The sequence below is a fragment of the Papaver somniferum genome, chromosome 7, assembly GCF_003573695.1.
Source record: "Papaver somniferum cultivar HN1 chromosome 7, ASM357369v1, whole genome shotgun sequence".
Lineage (NCBI taxonomy): Eukaryota > Viridiplantae > Streptophyta > Magnoliopsida > Ranunculales > Papaveraceae > Papaver > Papaver somniferum.
This window is the reverse complement of record NC_039364.1, coordinates 255,310,984-255,328,718: the sequence shown is the minus strand read 5'-3', so window position 1 is coordinate 255,328,718 and position 17,735 is coordinate 255,310,984. Positions and strand designations below refer to the sequence as shown.

General features: G+C 38.9%; 4 protein-coding genes and 1 long non-coding RNA gene across 11 annotated transcripts; 4 read left to right on the top strand and 1 right to left on the bottom strand.

Annotated features, from left to right (window-relative positions):
* Positions 1 to 5,335: 5,335 nt before the first annotated feature.
* LOC113293653 (aconitate hydratase, cytoplasmic-like) lies at positions 5,336 to 7,353 on the bottom strand. Of its 7 annotated transcripts, XM_026542221.1 has the most exons (7): positions 6,827 to 7,353; positions 6,632 to 6,729; positions 6,427 to 6,542; positions 6,170 to 6,244; positions 5,980 to 6,064; positions 5,706 to 5,861; positions 5,336 to 5,618 (listed from the first exon to the last, which is right to left on the bottom strand). In XM_026542221.1, exons 4-7 carry the CDS (start codon positions 6,187 to 6,189, stop codon positions 5,526 to 5,528), a joined length of 354 nt encoding a protein of 117 aa, XP_026398006.1. In that variant the 5' UTR covers positions 6,190 to 6,244; positions 6,427 to 6,542; positions 6,632 to 6,729; positions 6,827 to 7,353; the 3' UTR covers positions 5,336 to 5,525. The 7 variants fall into 7 exon arrangements, with proteins under 7 accessions (XP_026398006.1, XP_026398003.1, XP_026398000.1 ...); XM_026542218.1 differs by having other exon boundaries at positions 6,170 to 6,542; XM_026542215.1 differs by lacking the exon at positions 6,427 to 6,542.
* A 73-nt stretch (positions 7,354 to 7,426) lies between these two features.
* LOC113296396 lies at positions 7,427 to 9,472 on the top strand. Its single transcript, XM_026544707.1, has 3 exons — positions 7,427 to 7,608; positions 7,699 to 7,762; positions 9,311 to 9,472. Exons 1-3 carry the CDS (start codon positions 7,427 to 7,429, stop codon positions 9,470 to 9,472), a joined length of 408 nt encoding a protein of 135 aa, XP_026400492.1.
* A 1,882-nt stretch (positions 9,473 to 11,354) lies between these two features.
* LOC113293860 lies at positions 11,355 to 12,600 on the top strand. The gene is made up of 4 exons (XR_003332622.1): positions 11,355 to 11,406; positions 11,515 to 11,589; positions 12,295 to 12,368; positions 12,469 to 12,600. It is a non-coding gene; the product is annotated as an uncharacterized LOC113293860 (long non-coding RNA).
* Positions 12,601 to 12,955: 355 nt separating this feature from the next.
* On the top strand, positions 12,956 to 15,471 carry LOC113296395 (uncharacterized protein K02A2.6-like). Its single transcript, XM_026544706.1, has 3 exons — positions 12,956 to 14,085; positions 14,232 to 14,295; positions 14,395 to 15,471. The coding sequence occupies exons 1-3, from the start codon at positions 12,956 to 12,958 to the stop codon at positions 15,469 to 15,471; spliced, it is 2,271 nt and encodes a 756-aa protein (XP_026400491.1).
* A 313-nt stretch (positions 15,472 to 15,784) lies between these two features.
* On the top strand, positions 15,785 to 17,417 carry LOC113293652. Its single transcript, XM_026542214.1, has 2 exons — positions 15,785 to 16,206; positions 16,389 to 17,417. The coding sequence occupies exons 1-2, from the start codon at positions 15,808 to 15,810 to the stop codon at positions 16,440 to 16,442; spliced, it is 453 nt and encodes a 150-aa protein (XP_026397999.1). The 5' UTR covers positions 15,785 to 15,807; the 3' UTR covers positions 16,443 to 17,417.
* Positions 17,418 to 17,735: the final 318 nt, after the last annotated feature.

Here is a 17,735-nt window from a genome sequence, read left to right as displayed (position 1 = left end):
TCTAACATGGTATCAGAGCAGGCTATTTGTGTCGAGTCAGTTGACCGCACCTTTACTCCGCGTCACCCGATTTATTGTCCACGTGTAAGACCCAACGAGGCTACACATGAGGGGCGTGTTGAGATTATTAGTCCCACATTGTATGGGCAATTAAGATCCTGCGATTTATAATCTCTTAGGGTCTCTCCACTCATTGTCAATTGGTTTTGAGTTGGATGCCCGTATAGTAAACGTGCCATTGATTCAAATTAAGAAGGTTAGGGTATTGTCTCAAGTGAAATCGCCAAAAGTGGTGATGGATTATTTCAGATGAAGATGTAAAGGGTGTAAATGATTAACTGATTAAGGGTTCATTTTGTTCGGCTGGTGAACAATGAGGACACCCAGGCCAATTCTCTGCATTAGGAATTAATTGATATTAGGTTTTTTATAAATAAATTGGAAGTGATTTTAAGAGTGGTTGTTCGATACTTACTCATCTGATGCCAGTTGGTGCATTTTATTTTCATCTTCTTCCTCTTCCGTGAGTTTCAAAGGAATGATACGACTAGTGGTAATAGTGATATTAATGGTGGTCATCCATTATTGAAAAAGAACTTGTGCTCGGGCAGAAATTTGGGGTGAGTTGAAAACAAGAGAGTTTAGAGGAGGCCGAAGAGTTTTAAGGGTACCTTCTTCTTTTATATACAATCCAACGGCTGGAGATGTTTAGGTTTTGACATATAGATCCGCACTAGAATAATTTATAAAGGGGAATCCAATATTAGGAGAGTTGATACCATTTTTACATATTTGAAAGCGTGAAGACATGTGGTGTACTGTTTGATTCGAGCCTTGGTGGCCCGGAAATAAAAAAGGTGATGTCTATGCTCGTCATAACCATTTTCTCAAACTCTTTCACGAAAACGTTTTATTTAACTAAACCGAAATTCGAAAATGATAAATTAGAATCTGATAGTGTCCAAACTCATTTTTCACACAATTCAACCACTCACCATTAAACTGCCAAGATGTACACATTTTAAAACATTAATTTTGATGACGGTAATGACACTGGCAGCGGTCGGCAATCGTCCTCCGTATTGTGGGAAGGTCTTGTTATGGGCAATTCATTTTCATATAAAGTGGTTTTATTTTATTTACTAAAATTGCGAAAGTGGCCAGCTGCACTGCATGCTACTAAGCGCTTAAGGAAGTGCTTGGTCGATTGGAGGCATCAAAAGTATAAAAACCATTTTCTAGGATGTAATTTTCTAATCCATCTACTGACATGCCAATTACGACAGCTTCCATGTTTTCTGCCTTCTTGCCATGAAAACAATCGATTTGACTGGTCATTCTAAAAGGATTAGAGCTTAAGATAGCACTTTTATCCTCTTCATTGCACCCATGTGAGGTTATTGGGAATTGAGTGATGCTGACCAATAAAAAGACCACGTTGAAACGAGATGAAATGATGTTACTTCAGTATTTTTATTGAACCAAGCCATGGCCAACTGAAAATGAATCAACTTGATTATTGAACTGTAGGAAAGGCCGTCATGCAGTTCGTTGGAAGAAAGTTTGTACTCCCATTTTCAAAGGAGGCCTAGAAATCAAATCACTTCCCAGTATGAATAAGGCATTGGTCTGAAAATGGGGGTGGAGATTTAATACCAAAAAAGAAGCTTTGTGGCATCGTGGAATTGCCTCTAAATATGGTTCCAGAGGCTTTGACAGAGAAACTAGGGTAGTAATACTTCCCATGGATGTAGTTTACGGAAGGGAATTTATAAGCATCTCAAACTGTTCAAAAATAAATCTTCCTTACAGGTTGGAGACGACACTTCAGTTCTTTTTTGGGAGGACCATTGGGTGGGGAATCAAGCTCTAGCAACCTGCTTTCCGGATTTATACTCTATTGCTTTTTCGAAGAACTGGACCGTTAGTGCTTGTGCAACTTCAACAGCCAATGAAGATCGTGGAACCTATGGCTCATTGGAAGACTAACTCAGCACCAGATCTACGAAGTCCGCTCTCTTCTTGGCATTCTCGATGGAGCTTTCAATGGGGAAGGAGCAGATTACATCAAATGGAATTTCGATAAGTCAGGAAAGTTTTCGGTAAAATCTTGTTATACGGCTATCCAACAAGAAAGTGAAGGTACCTCTCTAAATCTTAGTGTTTGTCTTTCCCTTTGGATTTGTAGAGTTTTTTACTTTCTCGCTCTTGCTATTCATTGTGGTTGCATAGAGTGTGAAAAGTTAGCATTGCCATTTCTAAATCCTGACTCGTTAAACTGCATCTGCTATTTTGTTGAAATGTATACTTGTGTTCTCTCATTTTTTTTTGTCCAATTACAGTGAAACAAGAGTAATGCCTTGTCAAACGTGTCTTATTTTGCTGGTTAGTATATCGATTCACCCTGTGTCAGTAAGCAGCACTTGCCTCCAGAATGTGTTGAGGAGAGGCAAGAAGTACTAGAAGAATCTCTCAGAATACAGTGCCTGAGATGGAAGAGAATAGAAGATAATTCTATGCGAGCATAGTGGCGTTGCTCGCATAGAGCTCCTAGAACTCTAGTGAAGAAGGTTGTGAAGCAAGACTTAAGTAATTTCTTAAACTCTCTTGTATTGAATTGATTCTTGCTTGCTTTTGAAAGTTTACCCAATTTTGTGATTACCCAGTCCTCCTCTTAATTAGAAATATAAAGAGAATAGAAGATAATTCTGCACAAATGAAAATTCAGTTAGTTAAAGTAGTCCTTAGAAATGAAACTACCTCCGCACATATTATTCAAAGTTAAAAACTTAAATTTCTAACAAGATCTACTAGCTATCTCGATGGCAGAGCCAGTTAATTTACCTTTTCTAGTTTGTGATACTCGGGCCTCGCCGCCTCGGCCATTATATTTGAGTAAGTCGGCTGTTTCGACTACTTCTTTACTTCTTTATTTACAACCCGAGTCCAACTCAAATATTATCCCGATTCTAATGAAAAAACAAAAAACAAATCCAGCAAAGACGATTGATTACTTTGAAGAGTTCTGACGAACAAATGTTTGTTATCCAGGAGGCGACTGCCTAGCAGTCTAAAACCCTTGAGCACATGATAACTGATCATAACGAAACTCAGAATGATGTCAATTGACGACTACCATCACAGGCAATGTCTTGACAAAGGTAATCGAATACCTCAACAAACACGCCGAGGCTGAGACTAGCGATGCGGATAAAAAGATTTGGATTTGTAAAGTAAAATCTTAGTGTTTGTCTTTCCCTTTGGATTCTTCCTCTCGATGCTGAAGGACTGAGAATTGATGGTGGCTATTACTTCTTGTTTGTATCATTGTATGGTTCCATGCCGAAGCCAATTGGTCTCTTTGTTCTCGTTCAACAACTCATGCTTGGAGATGTCTCCGAGAAACAGTTCACTTTGGGCTGTTGATTTCTCGTGCTGCTAATTTACTTGGTGACTTAACGATAGCTATTGATGATGAATAACAAATAATACATCTGCCGGAGAGAATTTAATTATTTCTTCGCTGCAATCAACAAGTAAATTCATTGAGCAATCTCAATGATTAAGAAAATAATTTTATTTATTTATCTATGGAGAAAGTACATCTGGTTTTACTCGTGGAAGAAAATAAAAGTAACAACACATCAGTAACCAAACTTCGATATCTAAAGTTCTTGGTCCACGATCTTGTCGCGATGGGATCATGCTTTTTCTCGTAAACTTCGTTTTAATCACTAAGTTTAGTTCGATAGATTATCATGATGAGGTACGTTATTCTGGTCGGATCCCTTATTTATCGCATATCTTCTTTCCATCGGAAAATTTTCTATGTTTTTTCGAAAACATGGTGAGGCGACATTTTGTATCCTCTTTTCATGCTGATCTTCTAAAGGATGTGTTTTCTTGCCATGCCTCTAGGTATTCCTCAATTATCATTATGTTTCGCAGGATTTTATGTGTTTTCCACGCCCTTTTGTTTTGATTGCTCTAACTTGCTTTTTTGGTCAGTAATAAATGTTCATAAATGCGGGTATAAAATTTGTTTTCTCCACTGGTTTTTCTATAACTTTATCTCTTTTTTTCTTTTTTTTTTCTTATCACTTTCTCTTATATTTTTGTATCTGAGATTTTATGGACGTAAATTTTCGTAGGTGTCTAGTTTTAACTGGTTATTCCTAAAAATGTTGGGAATTACCAAAAATATTTTCATTAGTGTTTCTCTTAATAAACCAGATAAAATGATTTTACCTATTTGTTACCCTCATTTATCCTATTTGCCACCCTCACTAATTATCACCCCTGTTTATCCTATTTACCATCCATATAATTTTCATTAAATCCTAAATTTCGCCTCTTCACTTTTTATTTACACCCAACAACCCTAACAACTAAACAAAAATAAAAAAAAAATCCCTAAGTTATACATAATTTTTCTTTTCCATCTCATCCCCACCTTTTTCTGTCCAACAAAAAAAAATCCCTAAGTTATAGATAATTTTTCTTTTCCATCTCATCCCCACCTTTTTCTATCCATCTCCACCGCGGGCCACCTCCAATCACCACCGACGGACCACCACCTCCTTCGTCTTTTTTACCTTTATTTTTAGAGACATACTTTAGGACTGTTTGGATTAAATGATGCCGCCTCCTTGATCGACTCCAAAAAACAAAAAAACTTATGAGAAAGGAAGCTCACATTTGCAGTCGTTAGTTTCTAGACGACTAGAGTGATCTTTAACTTCTTGCTTTCTCTCCTTCCTTCTCTACAGACGGAGGCGGAACAGTTTGGATTGGATTCATTCGCCAATTTAAAATTTTATTATTTGATTAAACCAGTGTAGCGTATTTATTGACCAATCATGGTTGCTGACCTGATTTTTTTAAGGTGTCATCTTAGGTGCCAGCATTAGGTCTGACGGTGTGTGGCTTGTTTGCCTGGCTAATGCTTAGATTAGTTTACTTTGCGGTCTTCCTAAAAGCTTTGGCAGTCGTTGATAATGATGAAAAAACGATGAGTTTATAATGGAGTCCCTATGTTCCAATTTGGTTGGAGAGTTTGTTGGTTCCGATAGATCTAAGGTTTTGTATGTGAAGTTGTGACTTAACTGGATGAGCAGTAGATGCTATTCATCCCATCAATTAATCACACTTCCATGATCCGTCGACATACTAAGTTAGGATGGTAAACGGAGTTATAAGATTAGATTAATGGCTTTTGAAAAAAAGATTAGTGAAGAAGATAAATAAGGGTGGTAATAGATATTTTGTAGGTGGTAAATAGGAAAAAAATAAAAATAAAAAGTAAAATTGTTTTAAAATTTGTGATGGAGTGGTAAATAGGAAAAGTGAGAATGACAAATAGGTGGAACCATTTACAATCATGTCATACCTTCGAGAATGTGTATACAATAGACTTGTAAGTTCATGTTTTAACAGTTTACACGGGCGCTTCAAAGTGCTTTCGAGTTTGCAACATTATGATTAAAGAGTACCAGCAGCACGTCAAAATTGGAAAGTATTGCATACTAAGGGCTGATCTTGTTAGAATCACTTCCTAGCTTGTTCATTGCATCACGTATGCAGGCAAGGTCGACGACAGCAGTTACACCAGTAAAATCCTGGAAAACAAAGAAGTACTTAAAATGGATATCAACATAAATCTTCCTTGTAACCTAACTTTTTATAGATTAACTTGCTGCATGCACCTGCAACAAAACACGAGCAGGCTTAAACGGAATTTTAACTTGCTTTGATGCAGTCCTCTGCCAATCAATAATCTTCTCCATGTCTTCTTTCTTGACTTGAAAGCCATCACAATTACGAATGGCAGGCTCAAGAAGGATTCTAATAGAGTACGGAAGCTGATTTTTGCCAATACAATGTGACATTAAACAGAATTTCATGAATGATATTAAAAGATTTGAAACAATGGAAGTGTAGTTGAAAAATTACCAAGAAAGCTAGATCATAGAGACTTACCAATCTTTGGATCATTCGGACCAGGAAGACTGTAATGTTTACCAAATTCGCCGCCTCCAGGCTTGGGAAGACAAGTATAAATTCCCTTAAAAGCATTCTCAGAAGATGAAAACATCATAATATACTGAGTCAGGTAAAGTACGTAGTTCAGGAATTATTTACTGAACCTAGAAGGTCCATCATTATTTACCTATTGTTGCTAAATTTCATTGAAAACGCTCGATCAGGGGCAGCGGGGTAGCAGTTCTGACTTGAGACCTGAAACCTACAGGCGATCTCCAATCAAAACCGTGACTCTTCACCTAACCTCTTATTGATTGATAATAACTAAAAGACCTCCGAGAACTCATAAAACACCAATTACTATTACTACTAGTAGTAAATGAGGAAAGTAAAGGAGTGGGGTGAAGAACTAATAGGCGTAGATACAGAAGATGAGAACAGAACCCTGGAAATTTGGATAAGTTTTGACGGAACAGATGAAGACGGTGGTGCAGTTATATACATGACGATTTACAACATCAAAGAAGATTAGGGACATTCAATAGAAACAAAATCCCTAACTGAAACATAAAAAAAAAAAATACTCAGAAATGACACGGAAACTATGATTGGTACAAATAGAAGCCCAAATTAAAAATTAAAAACAAACCTGAATCTATTGCAGAGCTTCCACACGTTTATTAGCATTTGTTGCAAGGGAACCAAGAAATTCAGATTGTTCTCCTTTGACAATGGCATTAGCTTACCCTGCAGCAGCAACAACAAAAACCCCAAATAAAATCAAAACCAAAAACAAAAACCCCAAATAAATACTCGATTTAGGGGTTTTTCAGATTATCATTACCACTTAAGAAGGAGAAACAAATGGTTCAAAATTGAGATCGGGAAAAGAAAATGTTTACAGATGGAATAAACTGGTTATGGATCAAAGAAATTGTTGAAAGCTTGAGATTGAATCATGGGTTCTGGGTGAAACGATTAGAAAGAGAACGATCTGGGGTTTCGGTTATGGTTCTGTTTTCAGAAGAAGAAAATTGATGATTTGACCAGTTTTCCTAATCTGGGTTTGGATTGGATTTATCATAAATTGGGTTTTTTTTTTTGAGGGATTTGGTAGTTGTTTGCTAGTTCTAGGGTTTCTCAATTGGGCATTGTTTCATTTTTAGTTGGTGATTGAGTTTTAGGGTAGGATTTTGAGGTGAAATAATGGGTTTGTGGGTAGTTGCAGCAGTTACTGCTGGTGATAAGTAAGGTAGCTGCTACTTGCACAACAATCAGATGTTACAAATGCCTCTTGAGTTTATTTTGAGGAGATTATTATTTTGGTTTATTTGCACTTGTATGGAGCTGAATTATTGAATGTTTTTGCAACCCAGCAGTTAGGTTTTAATTATTATTTGGTTGTCCTTTTTCAGTGGTTAGCACAATATGACGCTAAGTGCGAATGCAAAAAAGCGAAGAAACAGACATTCAATTTTTTTTTTGGAAAAACAAAGTGGAGAGAAGAAAGTTGGAAGCAGAGGGTAAGGCTCAGATACCAACAAATGATGAAGAAATTGGTCAGGTGGTACCAAATGATGATGAAGGTGCTCAAGAATTTGATCACTGCCCTGACGACATAGACTTGTAAGTCAAGAAGATGTAACTTGTTGTTTGATTTTAGGGAAAGTATGCAATTTTAAGCGGTTAATCTAATTTTTCTTCCTTTAAATGCAGCTGCACTGTGAAGATTCGCCGAGAGAAAGTCGAATACAGTATGGAAGAGGTTGAAAAGCTCAAGGTTAATTCATTTAACCCACATATATTCCAACTTGAGCATTTGAGTTTTATTTTGAAAACAAGGGGTAAATACCATTGAAATGGGGAAAAGGAGAAACAAGAAGAAAAACCGAGGCCTAAAACCCGAGTTTGAGTAACAGGTTACAACACTAATTACAATTTAAAACTGCTTCCCAACTTATAATCATGTCCCGGAAGGAAAGCAAAGCGAATCAGTTGGGAATGGAACCCTATTGGAAATTGTATCTTTTCACTCCGTTGATTATCTCGTGCTTGTCTCTGTGTCGCTTTCTCGACATAGCCTTCCGGTTTATTTCCAGCCAGATGGTCCAAAATGTAACTGCTGGAATGATTGGCCACACTTTTCCCCCCTTTTTCTTTTCCTCTATTTATAGACCAGTCTTGAAATTGTTCTTTAATTTTTGCCTTGTAACACCACTGAATTCCGAGACTTTCTGTAAGATAGCCCCAAACTTCCTTTGTAAAGCTACATTACAAAGACTACACATTGTGTTTCCTAATTCACGCCCTATTTTAGTAGATTGTCCAAGTTGCTATTGCATTGTGCCAGACAAATCACATAAAAGTTTGCACCTTAGGAGGGACATTTTTCACCCAGATCCATCTATGTGTAAATGTAGTTGCATTGGGTTGCTGCGCAACTAACCATTTATAGCCATCCTTAACTTCCTCCACAAAATTAGGTGGGTCACCCAACATTAACAGCAACATGTTGATTTCTTGCATTTCTTCTCTGTTTGGATGCCTTTTCAAAGATAACTCCATCCGCCATTCTCCACTAGGTCAGCTATTTCTGCATATTTATCTACAGCTGGCATTTGAGTTTGTTAACATATTGCTTCATGGTTGTCTGAAATTTTATTTACGGAGAACTAGGTTATATATCTGTGTATCATTTGTCTCACTGCTAATCCCATTTTTCATGCTCGCACGAAACATATTGAAGTAGACTATTACATGATCCGAGATCTTGTCAGATTTGGTTTCCTGAACGTCTCATATGTTTATAGTTCAACCGAGATAGCTGACTTATTTATGTTCACACTTCAACCCAGATAGATGACTTATTTACTAAGGGGTAAGGGCCTCTCTGAACTCATGCCTGTTGTGCAGACATCAGTTTTTAGGGGGAATGTTAGATGATCTAGTGGTCCGTATTTCTGCTGTTCAGGTGGTTAACAACTAGTTACAGCTGTACATGTTGCAGGCGGTTGTTTATCCGTTTCTTGTAACAGGAGGCTATTCTCTCCGCTACATTTATTACTCTTTCCGTTATCTGTTTTCTGTTGAAGTCAACAGTCCTGTGTATAAAGGACCTTGTCCTATATAAAGAACCTTTTCTTACATCCACCAGGTCAGCTACTTTTGCATGTTTGTCTACAGCTAGCATTTGAGTTTGTTAACATATTGCTTTGTTTGAAATTTTCTTTACGGGGAACTAGGTTATATATGTGTATCATTTGTTTCTGCAAAGTGTGGTTAATATCATTGTTATCTCAGATTTTAATATCATTTTCATGTGATGCAGGAATTAGTGAGGAAATTACGTTGCTTTACCAGCTACAAGAGAAAAAATGGTACATGGTCAGAGTTGTTAAAGCTTCGAAAAGACGTTTTCAAAGCGTGTCGGACTGGTGAAGACTTGCGACTCAAATGGAGAAGCATGAAAACTGCAGGACTGGTGGATTAAGAATCGGAGGTACAAGAATGAAAGAAACTTTGAAAACAATGAACGCATTGGTGCTTTTTGTTTGTGAAGACGTTGTTTTTATTTTGTGATATTTTGTATAATCAACGACAAATACTTTCATATGCGATAGTGTTCTTCCGTTTTATCTAAAATGAATTCTGGAATCACCTTACTTTTCCTGAGCAATGAAGTCATCCTGTTTGTGTCTGCTCCACTTCACCTTTTAGTGAATTCCATATGCTGCGAAATTGGCAAGAGATGGGGTTCCGAAAGCAATGGGGCAGTTTGCTGCTGAAATGTCTGCTCCCTATTGCTTACTGCTTTGTCCAATGCTGGTGCCGCGCCACCATTTTTGTGATTGAAAGTTCTCTTAAAGTGCGACACCTGCTCAGAAATTTCTACAGGCTGCATATTATTCGCATTTGAAGGCATCTCGCCTCCATGACTCATTTGTAACTGGAGTGTGGAACTTGATTGGTAACAAGCATACCTGGAGACATTTACATCCATGATCCTTCAGACAATGTTGCCTCTAATTCAGTGTTTCGGGAAGGGCTGTGTGCTGATGGAATCAATTTCCTGGTTAGAATTGGTGCAGAAAATCTAAATGCTTGAGGGTTACTTTTCAGCAAGATTTTTTCATCTTAGCAAAACTACAGCTCAATGGGGGATGGCCAAAATCGTTTCTGCCGTTTTTTTTTGCAAATATATCCATACTTTTTGTTTGTCTAACATTGACCACCACTAAAAGTCAAAACAGTAAAAAATGGTCAAAATGAATTAAAATTTAAAAATATCTTGGGTTCCACAAATCTCTTTGAAATTTGAAATTTATCTTGGGTTAAGAAATCTCCCGCTCAAGGACATCTCTCTATTTAGATCTTATCCACCCCTCTCTCTCTTACATTTCTCTCTCTGCCTCTCTCAATCTAGATCTAGATTTTGGATTTCAACAACCAAATAAACCATCCCCAAATTTCTTCTTCTTCTTCTTCTTCTTCTATGGAGTTCACTCTCTGAGTCATATAAACAAACACTTTTAAGCCGTTTTTCACTCATTATCTATCTTGGTTTCTACCTCGGAGATTGATTTTTCTTTCTTTCAAAGATATATTGGTGGGGCTGAACAAGATCTTTAAGTGTTTTTCAAGCTGATGATTGATGTCCTCTTCTACTGAGTCATATTTTTGCACCACCAACACACAGGAATAATAAGGTCAGTTTCTTATTAAATCTAGCATTTTAATGACTCTTTTTTGAACCAGAATTATTATTGTTATGATCAGCTCAATCCTTGTTTCTTATTAGTTGATGTGACTTGGGTAATCATATATTTTAGCTGTTTGTGTAATGTTAAGTATTTCTTGTGTTCTAATTTAATAGCCTGTTCAAACTAGTTATCTAGGACTTCCTGTGAAACGAACCAGTTACCTTTGCATAGATGCACTCAAATACACCTTAATTACACTATTCATACAAATTGCGTTTTAAGGTATATTTGGAAGTACTAATAATAATTTCTTATTATGATGTGCAGCTTGGAACACAGCTATAACCACATAGTCGTCGATGTGCAGCGTCGAACACACTGTATCCACACAGCCCGATTTGCAGCCCGAACACAGCCATAACCGCCCAGCCCGATGTGCTGCGTCGAACACAGCCGTAGCCACACAGCCCGATGTGCAGCTCGAACACAGCTAAAACTGTGAACCGAAGCGCTGTGCATTCAAGCGCTATGAGGCAACATGTTGTGAAACGAAGCGCAGTGCGGCCAGCTGTGAACCGAAGTGCTGTGCATCGAAGCACAGTGAACCGGAACACTGTGAAACGAAGCGCTGTGCGTTGAAGCGCAATGAGGCCAACCGCTGTGAACCGACTGTGAGTTGAATTGCTATAAGCCAAAGAAGTTTGTGCTGATAGCTAATGCTGAGGTATGTTTATATTGTGATAATCTTCTTTTTGAGTTTTTGATTGTGTACCGCAATGACTATTGAAGAATTAAATACTAATAATAAAGCTTTGCTTCTTTTCCATTGTAGGCTGGTTGGTGTTGGCGAGGCTTGCACATTAATCTTGCTTCTCCATTGATTCATTGCCGTGCTTTTGTTGCTAAGGTATTTGTTTTGTTTCCTTTTTCTTCCTCTTCAATTAACTTAGTTTTGAGTAAATGTATTTCAGAAAAGTTCAATTCAGAACCTCTATATGTGTTTACCAACTGAATTGCTTTCTATAGTTGATGGGTATGCTATGAAAACTCCAAAAAAAAAAACTTATCATTTTGTTCATGGCTTGTTTCACACACTCATGAAGTTTCTAGGTAGCCACTCAAAATTCTTAAAGTTAAAAACTGAAATTTCAGTAGCTTATGATTGCATACATATATGCATTTACGTTTATTCAGTAGCTTATGATTACATACGTAGATGCATTTACGGTTATTTTGATGGTAGTTCACTACAAGCTTTTAAAAATTTGATTTGATCGTTTGATTTGTTAGAATCACTTGTTACTAGCATTTGTCCTAGGATCTAATCCCTTTGCGAATACCTTGTTCAGGTTAAGCATATATTCATGTTGATATTATAGGAAAACTGTTTCAACCTTAAACGAAACTTTGCACAGCTTTGTGCATCGCTAATATGAATTCTGATTCAATATTGCAAAATCAGTTGTCATCAATTCTTCAACATGTGCGGCATCCACTCTTAGATCAACTAATTACTAGTTCTTTAAGTGCTGAATATAGGCGTATTTAAACGTATTTCCTTTCTTATTATTAGTTGTTGTCAATTGCTAAGGTTTCCTCTTGACTTTTATAGCTTTGAACCAAAATGCTGGGAACGGAAATGCTCTGGGTCAGAAGACTGTGAGCCGAAAAACTTTGCCAATAGCTGTATGTTGAAGTTGTTAATATTCTTAACTCCTTTTTTATGCTTATTTGCATAAATTCCCTACTGACTTGAGTGTTGGAATATCTTTTTTGATTTTTGCAGGTCTCGCCTACCCAACCTCTGACATTTCAAAATGGAGGGTTGTCCAAAAGAATACCAAGTTGTAAATATTCAATTCTTATGTTACTATATTCTGCATAATTTCCCTACTGACTTGAGCGTCGGGGTATCTTTTTTGTTTGCTGCAGGTCTCGCCTTTTGATGTAGTGCAAGATATGGCAGATTCTTACTTGGAAGGAAGAGATCAACGAAAGAATATTCGTTAACCATGCAGGAATATTTGCATATTTGTTATTTTTATTAGGAAATAAGAGATATCTTGCATGATATCATATTTGGTTAGATTTCTTTTTATTTGCATTAATCGTAGAAGATTTTATATGGCCTCGTCTGAAAGAGTAGAAGACAGACTTTGAATGAGCAAAACTCTTCCTTTGTGAAGTTTTATTTATCGTGTGATTTCTGTCGTGTTAGGTACTACCTTCCTACACCATTTGGTATTCAGAATCTTGGTATCGATCCTTCCAACATGGTTCGTGGTAGAGGTCAGGGTGGTCCTCGCGAAGCTACGGTTGAGGAGGTGATGGAGAGAACGAGATACGATGAACTATCACGCACGGTTGAGCAGCTCGCCGGTCAGGTAGCAACCTTGTTACAACGACATGAGCGCCGTCATCCGTCTACAGATGAATCCAATTCAGATGGAACCGATGACGATAATGATACTGAAAACCCTTTCGCTGGGCGTGAGCGTGAATCTAGGAGTTGGGAATCATCCTTCCGCATCGAGATTCCTGAGTTTCATGGCAGCGGATTGTCACCGGAAGATTGTATCGACTGGTTTTCTACTGTGGAGGAAGTTCTGGAATTTAAGAGGGTGTCGGATGTTCGAGTGGTTCAGCTGGTGGCTACACGCTTTCGAGGTAGGGCTGCTGTTTGGTGGCGTCAACTGAAAGCGTCGCGGATTCAACAAGGTAAAGCTCCTATTTCTTCCTGGGCAAGGATCGAACAGTGTATGCGTTCAGCCTTTTTGCCATTTAACTATACCAGAGAACTGTATATTCCTTTACAAAATCTTCGTCAGGGTTTTCGCTCCATCGATGAATATACGAAAGAGTTCTATGATTTGGTCACTCGTTCTGGTATTACAGACACCGAAGAACAACTTGTCTACCGCTACATAGGGGGTCTGCGTGAGATTTTTCAAGACACACTTAATATGTTTGATTATTTTTCTGTGTCTGAGGTTCATCAACGAGCTTTGCGATTGGAAAAGCAATTATCTCGTAAGACGGTTCGAGCAGCTGTTGGCCGTCCTCCAGCTACTCTTTCACAGAATGCTTCCGCACACCAGGTTGTTAGTACACCTCAGAGATCTGTCCCTAAGTGTTATCGTTGTGGTGAGCCTGGTCATTTGGCAAATGATTGTCGCAAGGCTGGTAGACCTGGCAAAGCTCTCCTCATCGAGTCTACTGCTGCTGATGATGTTTTTGCTGACGCTGAGGAGACAATATCTGAGTTCGATGAAGTCTTCCTTCCAAGTGACCAAGGTGACTGTTTGATGATCTACCGTCGATCGTTTCTTACACCCAAAGCTGATGCTGATGAGTCCTGGTTACGAAAGAACATCTTCCAGACAATATGTACCATTGAGGCAAGGTGTGTCGTTTGATCATTGATTCTGGCAGATGTGAAAACGTAGTGTCTGATGAGGTTGTTCGGAAACTCAAGCTTCCCACAGAAAAACATCCTAGCCCATATTCCCTTCATTGGCTTAGCAAGGGATCCGAGGTAACTATTTCCAGACGTTGTCTTGTGAAGTTTGCCATTGGTTCTGTCTATGAGGATGCCGTGTGGTGTGATGTCGTGGTGATGGATGCCTGTCATCTGCTGTTGGGTCGGCCATGACAATACGATAGAGAAGTAACTCATGCTGGTAAGCTGAATACATATTCCTTCTTATTTAAGAATACTCGTGTTACGCTGGTACCTTCCAATGTGACAGTGCAAGTACATGTTTCTCCCGTGGCTTCCAATTTTCTGTCTTGGCGTCCGTTTGAGCATGAGATGCTCACTGAGGAGATGGTGTTCATCTTGTGTGGTCTCTCTCGTGAGGCTACATCTGTTGTGGAGGTTCCAGCATGTATCCAGAAGCTGTTATCGGACTTTGAGGATATCTTCCCAGTTGATCTTCCAGAGGGATTGCCTCCTTCTCGAGCTATTCAGCACCAGATAGACTTGGTGCCTGGTTCAGTGCTTCCTAATCGGCCTCATTATCGCATGAGCCCAAAAGAACATATGGAACTACAACATCAAGTGGGGGAGTTATTAGCCAAGGGTCTTATCAGGGAGAGTCTCAGCCCTTGTGCAGTTCCGTCTTTGCTCATTCCTATGAAAGATGGTACATGGCGCATGTGTATGGATAGTCGTGCTATTAATAAGATTACGATAAAGTATCGTTTTCCTATTCCTCGGTTAGACGATATACTTGACCAGCTTCATGGTGCTACGGTTTTTAGCAATTTGGATTTGCGTAGTGGCTACCATCAGATTCGTATACGGCCTGGAGATGAGTGGAAGACAACTTTTAAAACTAGGGAAGGACTTTATGAATGGTTGGTAATGCCGTTTGGTCTCTCCAATGCTCCTAGTACATTTATGCGCGTAATGAACGAAGTATTAAAACCACTTTTGGGTAAGTGTGTTGTCGTTTATTTCGATGACATCTTGGTTTATAGTACTAACTTGGATTCTCATTTGTTTCATCTCCTTGAGGTCCTAGTAGTTTTACGCCAGCAACATTTCTTTGCTGCTACAAAGAAGTGTGTTTTTTGTACTAATCGTATTCTATTTCTTGGATACGTCATATCCAAGGAGGGCATCTCGGTGGATGAGGCTAAGGTCGATGCTGTACGTACTTGGCCTTGCCCCCAAACAATCCATGAGGCTAGGAGTTTTCACGGGTTTGCGTTTTTTTATAGGAGATTTATTCCCCATTTTAGCACTATAGCAGCGACAATCACGGACTGCATGAAGAATGGTTAATTTGCATGGACAGAAGAGGCGACATCAAGCTTCATCTTGCTTAAGGAGAAGTTTTGTTCGGCTCCTATATTAAATTTGCCCAATTTTTCCTTTCCATTTGAAGTTCACACCGACGCCTCTAAGGTTGGTATTGGTGCCGTCTTAAGCCAAACAGGTAAGCCGGTTGCCTTTTTCAGTGAAAAATTGAATGGTGCCAAGCGTAATTATAGCACGTACGAACTGGAATTTTATGCCATCATACAAACTCTTAAGCACTGGCGTCATTATCTGATTCATTCCGATTTTGTTTTGTTTACTGACCACGATGCTCTCAAGCACATAAGTAATCAGGACAAGATGAGTGCACGCCAAGTTAAATGGGCTAGCTATCTGCAGGATTTTACATTCGTCCTCAAACACAAAGCTGGTGCTCAGAACCGTGTGGCTGATGGTCTTAGTCGTCGACGGAGCCTTCTCACATCACTGCGAAAAGAGGTCTTGGGGTTTGAATCGTTTGTTGATTTGTACAAGTCTGACCCATACATTGGCACAATTCTGGACACTGTGCACGCTGGCAGTAATGCTCGGTTCACGCTGTTGGAGGGTTTTCTCTTTAAAGGCACACGACTTTGCGTTCCTGCCTGTAGTTGGCGTTTGAAAACCATCCAGGAGTTACATAATAAGGGTCACTTTGGTCGTGACAAGACCTTCCAGCTGGTTTCAACATCATATTTTTGGCCGCGTCTGTTTAAGGAGGTACAACGTTTCGTTTCCCGTTGTCATATATGTCAGATGTCTAAGGGGTCCTCTACAAATGCTGGTCTTTATATGCCATTACCAATTCTGTCGAAACCATGGACTGATATTAGTATGGACTTTGTTGTGGGTTTGCCTCGCACTCAACATGGACTGGATTCTGTTTTTGTTATCGTTGATAGATTCTCCAAGATGACGCATTTCATCGCTTGCAAGAAAACTACGGATGCGGTTAATGTGGCCCTTCTATTTTTCAGAAATGTGTATCGTCTCCATGGCCTTCCAGAATCCATTGTCTCGGACCGGGATTCTAAATTTCTTAGTCATTTTTGGAGGTGTCTTTGGAAGTTGTTGCGTACGGAGTTGAAATTCAGTAGCGCTTATCACCCACAAACGGATGGGCAGACGGAGGTCGTTAATCATTCTATTGGGAATTTACTTTGTAGCTTGGTAGGTTCTCACCTTAAACAATGGGACAAGCATTTGTTTTAAGCAGAGTTTGCCTTCAACAGGGCTATTCACAAGAGCACTGGATTTAGTCCTTTCCAGGTGGTATGTGGATTTAATCCACGCTCCTCACTCGATCTGGCGCCTGTTCCAGATCTTCAACGCATGCATGCCGCTGCTGATGAGTTGGTGCGTCACTTACAGCAACTCCATGACGCTGCTGCACAAAATCTGGTGGCGTCGTCAACTAAGTATAAAATGGCTGCTGATAAACATCGTCGTCACGTGGAATTTGAGGTAGGTGATTTTGTTTGGGCTGTGCTTATCAAGGAACGTTTCTCCACTGGTACATACAACAAATTTGGCCCTCGTAAGATTGGTCCTTTTGAAATTATTGAGAAAATCAACCCTAATGCTTACCGTCTGAAGCTTCCCAGTCATATTCATACGGTTGATGTGTCAATGTGTGTCATTTCATTCCCTACCACAGTGACTTGTCCAATGATGATCTTCCTAACCTGCCTAATTCGAAGGCGAATTTCCTATTTCCCGGGGAGAATGATGTAGTGCAAGATATGGAAGATTCTTACTTGGAAGGAAGAGATCAACGAAAGAATATTCGTTAACCATGCAGGAATATTTGCATATTTGTTATTTTTGTTAGGAAATAAGAGATATCTTGCATGATATCATATTTGGTTAGATTTCCTTTTATTTGCATTAATCGTAGAAGATTTTATAAGGCCTATATATGGCCTCGTCTGAAAGAGTAGAAGACAGCCTGTGAATGAACAAAACTCTTCCTTTGTGAAGTTTTATTTATCGTGTGATTTCTGTCGTGTTACGTACTAAAATGAACAAAACTTCCTACACCACCTTCTCAATACTAAGACATTTTCAACAAGGAGGGTTGTTGAAACAGAATGCTGGTGCATCTGGTGCAAAATGAACTAAAATCCCGATTTCTGGTTGACATTGGGTGCAGTTTTTGTTTTTTCTTCAGAGTTTTCATTTCGTAATTTTGTTAGTTCTTTGTCTGTTTGAAGTCAAGATCCTGTAATCCTCTTATATTCTTTGAGTTG

Coding starts and splice junctions, on each gene's coding strand:
- LOC113293653 (XM_026542215.1), bottom strand. CDS start 6,720: ATGCCATTGTCAAAGGAGAACAATCTGAATTTCTTGGTTCCCTTGCAA. Junction 6,245..6,631: donor AAGCTCTGCAATAGATTCAG/GTTTGTTTTTAA, acceptor GATCGCCTGTAG/GTTTCAGGTCTCAAGTCAGA. Junction 5,862..5,979: donor TCCGAATGATCCAAAGATTG/GTAAGTCTCTAT, acceptor GGCAAAAATCAG/CTTCCGTACTCTATTAGAAT.
- LOC113296395 (XM_026544706.1), top strand. CDS start 12,956: ATGGTTCGTGGTAGAGGTCAGGGTGGTCCTCGCGAAGCTACGGTTGAG. Junction 14,086..14,231: donor ATATGTACCATTGAGGCAAG/GTGTGTCGTTTG, acceptor AACTATTTCCAG/ACGTTGTCTTGTGAAGTTTG. Junction 14,296..14,394: donor CCGTGTGGTGTGATGTCGTG/GTGATGGATGCC, acceptor TTCTTATTTAAG/AATACTCGTGTTACGCTGGT.
- LOC113293652 (XM_026542214.1), top strand. CDS start 15,808: ATGAGTGCACGCCAAGTTAAATGGGCTAGCTATCTGCAGGATTTTACA. Junction 16,207..16,388: donor GGCCGCGTCTGTTTAAGGAG/GTACAACGTTTC, acceptor TATCGTTGATAG/ATTCTCCAAGATGACGCATT.
- LOC113296396 (XM_026544707.1), top strand. CDS start 7,427: ATGCAAAAAAGCGAAGAAACAGACATTCAATTTTTTTTTTGGAAAAAC. Junction 7,609..7,698: donor TGCCCTGACGACATAGACTT/GTAAGTCAAGAA, acceptor CTTTAAATGCAG/CTGCACTGTGAAGATTCGCC. Junction 7,763..9,310: donor AAGAGGTTGAAAAGCTCAAG/GTTAATTCATTT, acceptor CATGTGATGCAG/GAATTAGTGAGGAAATTACG.